At 44.4% G+C, this 5901-nt stretch overlaps 1 protein-coding gene across 1 annotated transcript; it reads right to left on the minus strand.

The window, feature by feature from the left end:
• Positions 1-411: 411 nt before the first annotated feature.
• Positions 412-5549, minus strand: SDF2L1 (stromal cell derived factor 2 like 1). Its single transcript, XM_060269428.1, has 3 exons — positions 5270-5549; positions 2834-3030; positions 412-998 (listed from the first exon to the last, which is right to left on the minus strand). The coding sequence occupies exons 1-3, from the start codon at positions 5475-5477 to the stop codon at positions 720-722; spliced, it is 684 nt and encodes a 227-aa protein (XP_060125411.1). The 5' UTR covers positions 5478-5549; the 3' UTR covers positions 412-719.
• Between the last annotated feature and the right edge of the window lie 352 nt (positions 5550-5901).

A 5901-nucleotide genomic window follows, 5' to 3' on the forward strand; every position in this document is an offset into this window, starting at 1 on the left:
GGGGAAAGGTACTAGGTGCTAAATGAAACTGACCCAAGATGTACAAACAAGTGTATTTAGTGTGCAGTATGAAACCATTTTCTACAGCACTTCTCTTAGGATGGTCTTCCACATAGCAAATTTCCCCTTCCATTCACTAGTGAAATGTATCAGTAACTACTTTTTAAAAATTCATTTACTCCAAAATACTCATCTACATATTTCCCAAGAGATGCAAATGATGCATAATGGGAGCTAAAAAGATTGGGACTGAACTACAGATATTTTGGCAGAATTATAAAGTATTTTATCTACAAAACTTTTTATCTCTTCCTAGACTTACATTATAGCACACACACCTTCTGGTTGTTGCTAAAAGCAAGGTTTCAATACAGATATTTTTAATGAGTTTACATAAAACTTGAGAAAGAATTACAAAAATTTAAGTTTTATTGCACTTTGGATTAGATTGTTTACACAGCAAGTGACTATTTTATTAGTTAAGGGAAAGAAGGAATGAGATAAGAAAAAGGAAATGGCTTTTGAAAATAGATGGGGGCCCAAACAGCAAATCTAGCTTCTTTTCAGTCTGAAGTCACCAAAATTGCAGTTACTCATGAAAACATTGACCTGCAAATATATTCCAGTGTCTTAACAATATTGGAAAATGAGGGTGGTTTAAAGAAAGGAACCAGCTGGTACACTTTGGTGGATTCTAACATAAAATGTTGACCACACATTCAGAGCTCATCGTGCTTTGTAGAGTCCAAGCTGGGCTTAATGAAAACACCTTCCATAGCCTTCCAGAAGTTGTGATGATTAGGAGAATGTATGCCATGGACTTCTCGCTGTCCCCTGATTGGATGGCCATACTGTTCGCCTGTTACTGTAAGGAACACATCCGTTCCAATGTGCTTGAAACGTACTGCATCGTCTCGCTCCCAGTATGTCCCACTGCATTGCACTGTCCACACATCTAAGTCATCTCCTTCTCCATCATCACCAAAGGCGCTAACTTCCTATGAGAACAAAAAGGGTGGGGGTAGATATTGCTTGTTTGTTTGTTTGTTTGTTTGTGTGTGTGTGTGTGTGTGACATCACACTAGCAGAATGACAATAGTACCCGGTATATGGAAATGATAAAAGGATCCGGTACCCACTTCAAAATAATAATGCAATGTGTTGTATTCTACGCAAGGCTGACCCAATGAAATTAATAGGATTAAATTAGTCATTTTTATTAATTTCCATGGGTCTACTCTGAGTAGGATTAGAATTGGCTACAAACAAATATAACAGATTGTAGGGGACACTTGACCCTCCATGGTACTACAACTCCCATCATCCCTAGCTAACAGGACAAGTGGTCAGGGATGATGGAAGTTGTAGTCCCAAAACATCTAGAGGGCCGAGTTTGCCTATGCCTGCTCCAGATATCGCTGAACTACAACTCCCATCATCCCTGGTCACTGACCATGCTTGCTGGGGTTGATTGGAGTTGTAGTTCAGCAACATCTGGAGGGCTAAAGCTTCCTGACACCTGAAATATAACTCTAAAAGTTTTTTAGAATCTAAATGCCAAAACCAAGTGTTACTGAAACAGTCAGGAATTGGAAGTGGGAAACGAAGTACATTATCAGTGACTTGCTTATGATCAAATAAGAACAAAACGACTAGTATGAAGGATAGAAGTGCAAAGCCCACAGTTAACATCTTGCATTTGCCTTGGACTTGGTGGGTAGCTTTAATCCAGCCACAATCCTTCAGACTATCTACTGTAACACAGGCGCAATAATACTGGGTAAGGGGTATTAGTTTTTGCTCTGTCTTTTGACATTTAAGGTACTGTATATTCCGGCGTATAAGACGACTGGGCGCATAAGACGACGCCCAACTTTTCCAGTTAAAATATAGAGTTTGGGATATACACGCCGTATAAGAAATATGACCCGGCGTATAAGACGACCGCCAACTTTTGAGAAGATTTTCCTGCGTTAAAAAGTAGTCTTATACGCAGGAATATACAGTATTTGTTTTGTAGGACCCACTATAATCGATAGTATTCAGTTTCTTTCTTGAACTATTTTACTTGTTCTAATAACTCTATAAACTATTTTACTTGTTTTGGTTTTAACCAGCTGCAAAACCTTATAGTAAAGGTCAGATAAGAGATCTTAACTTATTTGAAGCATTTTGAACATTTTAAATTACTATATGAATACTAAATGACATCACAGATTCTAGAGTCATGGGAGATTTTTTGTACAGTACTGCAGAGAAGCCACTCAGATTTCCTCCCCCTGCTCTATGTATTCATGTTCCACAGCAAGTCAATAGCAACTACAATGGAAGAAGTTCACAAACTACAGACTGGGACAAGGTTCTCTTCTGTTGTACATCTAAGAACCAGCCTTTAACATATATCAGTGTGAATTAGGGGCATGTTACCAATAGTCCACCACTATGAATACAACCTAAGCTACAGCCAACAACCACTTTCTGCATACTTAAGAAGTGTTATCTGGGCCACCCCTCTGCAAATCACTTTCTCTTCTGCACCAAAAGAGAAATTAAGTAGAGGAGCATATAACACATAGCAAGAGACCTATGCAATTCTGCATTGGGACTTATTTCTGAGTAAACATGCATAGAATTGAGTGGCATATCTTTATAATAAAAATTGTATACTACATATGGAAAAGCACAACTGATATTTTAATCTGTTCCTAAATATATATTTCATGCCTTCATAACTTTTCAATTCAATGTAAGAGTAAACTCCATTTTGATTTGCTTACATTTTTTGAGACACTTAAAATAAGTAAGCATGTATGAAGGACAAGCTCTGTTTTACCTGATTATTGGAGAGTGGTGATGGGAAGTGGTGGGTGTGCAAGTTTTTCCCTGTATTAACATGGGTAAGGCGTATTGTTTGCCCACACTTTACAGGCATTCCTCGCTGGCAGGACCCATCAGTTTTGCCTCTGATCCGCCAATAGCTGTTAGCATCATCAGAAACTTCAACTCCAGTTACTGACTGTTGACCACTTCCTATAAACAAAGCAATTGCTATATAGTCATTGTGTGCAGATACAGAGGCAGGTAATAAAACTTTGTCATAAAACTGGGCCAAGTGAGGTTGCTCTACCTGCTTGTTCTTTCCTGAGAACACTGCTCTCTGCAAAAAAACAAAAACGCAGAACATCCCTCCTCTTTTACAGAGATTTGTGTGGCCCCTTCTCTTTTTGCTTCAGCATGCCTTTGGTTTGCAAGGTTTCCCACCCTGCCATTATTAAGCTGTATTTGGATTTTAACCTGCTATTTTGAATTTGTTTTTATATGCTGCAATTTATTTCTTTTTATGATTGTTGTGTATGCTTCAGTTATGTTTTTGTGCAGCCTTTTGTGTCAGAAAAGCAGGATAAACATAATAAATTTAATTAATGTTTCTAAATTGTCCAATGGGAGCAATTAACCATGACAGCTAAATTCCATTTCCATGTAGAGAGAGTTTATTATTTACTTTTGTATGTACTGTAGCTAGCTGCCTTGAGGCTTTGGTAATAATACAGGATGTAAATTTAGAAAATAATACATAAGCGTCTATACCAGGGTGCTGGATACAAACATGCATGTGTACACCAACAAAGGGCCTACTAATGCTGGGGAGTTCCCCCCAGCAACATCTGTATGGCTACTGTTGAAAACAGAATGCTGAACAAGATGCATCTCCACACCTGATCCAGGGGGACTGATCCAGGGGGACTCTTCAGGGGGACTCTTGATATATATATATATATATTCCTCATAGGCAGGTCAGTTAGCAGCTATTAGCCATAATAGGCAAAAATAGAAACTCCCTGTTCAGAAGCAGTCTCTCAGCGAATATATCCATTACTTTATTGTCCTGCATGTTGATAAGCTTAATGCAAAGGTATCTGGGTGGGGGCAGCGTAGGAAACAGGATGTCAGATTATTAAGACCTTTAGGTCTGATCTAGCAGATCTCTCTTCTTATGCTCTTTATAAAAGATCAGATAACAGGCATCCTGTTCTGTTGTGCCTAAGACACCTATCTTGAACACAATAGGACCACCTTCCCAATCTCATCTCTATCCATTGCCTCACCTCTCCCCTTCTTCCCTTCCCTTGTTCCCTCTGTAATGAACATTCCCTCATTCAGCATGGTGCCCTCCAGTTGCTGCTGGACTTCAACTGTGACCTTGGCTGGGGCTGATGGGAGTTGTAGTCCAGCAGCAACTGGAGGGCACCACACTAGCTATCCCTGTATTGTGTGCATAACTGAAATGATCACATTTTCTCCCTACGCCTCCATTTCTCCTTTCCCTAACTTGTTTCCCTGTGTCTGTTTTACACTTCAGACACCCTTGGGGCAGGGCATAATACCTGCCATACCTGTTCTTTCGTAAAACACCATGGCTATGTTCGCTTCCTCCTGCCAGCTTGGCTGTGGGTGCCCTGGGCTGTGGGTGCCATGCAGCATGCATGGCCCAGGCACTAAAATTTGTGGGTACCCAGCCCTTTCATGGGGAATTTTGTGGGTGCTCAGCAGGGCCGGATTTAGGTTTGATGAGGCCCTCAGCTACTGAAGGTAACAGGGCCCTTTATATGCCCAGCTGCCCTTTGCCAACAACAAATTGTCGCTGTCTTTTGTGTTGAATATATGCTATATGGTAATTTACCTAATAGCTATCTAAAGCCATTTGCACATAAGAAAATATGCAGAATGTAGGCACCCTATATACAGAAGTAAGCAAACCATTGATATTTTAGGGAGCAGGCTAGCAGGTGGGGCCCATTACTTACATCACAGGCGCCTACACAACACAAAACACTATTGCTGCACGTAGGTTTTAATTTATTTGTTTTTTATCTTATATTTTGGAAATGTACATCCAGTTTTTCTTTTACTTTAAGTTTTTTTGGGGGCCCCAAGAGAGTGGGGCCGTAAGCTATAGCTTGTTTAAGCTTATACTGTACTTAAATCCGGCACTGGTGCTCAGGGCCCCCCCAGGACCTATGCCACTCCTGCTAATGGCAGCCTTCCTCTGAAGGCCACTAGCTGGGAACACGAAGCCGGGCTTCGACGGGCCCTCGGGGGTCTAACCCGCCCCACAGCCTCCCCCTGGGGCCGAGAGGGGTTTCATTTCCTCCCGCCAGCCGCGCGGCTCTTTCCTCTTTCCCCGCTCTGCACAGATTCCGGCCGCCGCCCTCCCTCCCTTCCTCCGTCTCGGCTCGGCGCCCGAACCCCGCCCGAATCGTCTCCTCACCGGATCCGTACTTGACCTCGTGCGAGTGCAGCCTCACGTTGTGACGGGTGTTGAGCAGCTTCAGCACCGAGCCGCAAGTGACAGCGCCCTCCACGGCTCCCGTCGCCAGGCCCGAGCCGCACACGAGGAGGAGCAGAGAGAGCGGCGACAACGGCCAGGAGTGGGAAGCCAGCGGCGGGAAGCCGCCGCTGCCACCCGGTCGCCGCATCCCCGAGTCCCTCAGCACCGCGGCGGAGGCGGCGGCGCAGACAAACGGCGAACTGTCGCCTCAGGAACCGTTTCCGCCACCGGCGCCCGGCGCGGACCAATCAGCGGATGCCAACGCCGCCCACGCGCTCCCCCGTCCTGCCGCCGGCTCGCGAAGGCGACGAAGGAGATGCTCATTGGCGCGCGGCGGCGGAGCGGCCAATCGGGTGTTGCGGCGTGGCGGAGGAACGCGCCTCCCCCCTCCTCCCCACACCCACCCCTCCTTCCCGAGAAAGGGGCGGGGCCGAAGCGAAATGGGAAAGGCAAGATGCTGATGAGGCAACTGGCTCTCTCAGGGTCTGACTCCGGGGAGACACGGGTTCGAGCCCCGTCCTCTCCTCAAACAATGCAGCCCCAAACTTCAGGTCGAGGAGTCATTTCCCGCT

Source organism: Zootoca vivipara, chromosome 17 (assembly GCF_963506605.1).
Source record: "Zootoca vivipara chromosome 17, rZooViv1.1, whole genome shotgun sequence".
Taxonomy (NCBI): Eukaryota; Metazoa; Chordata; class Lepidosauria; order Squamata; family Lacertidae; genus Zootoca; species Zootoca vivipara.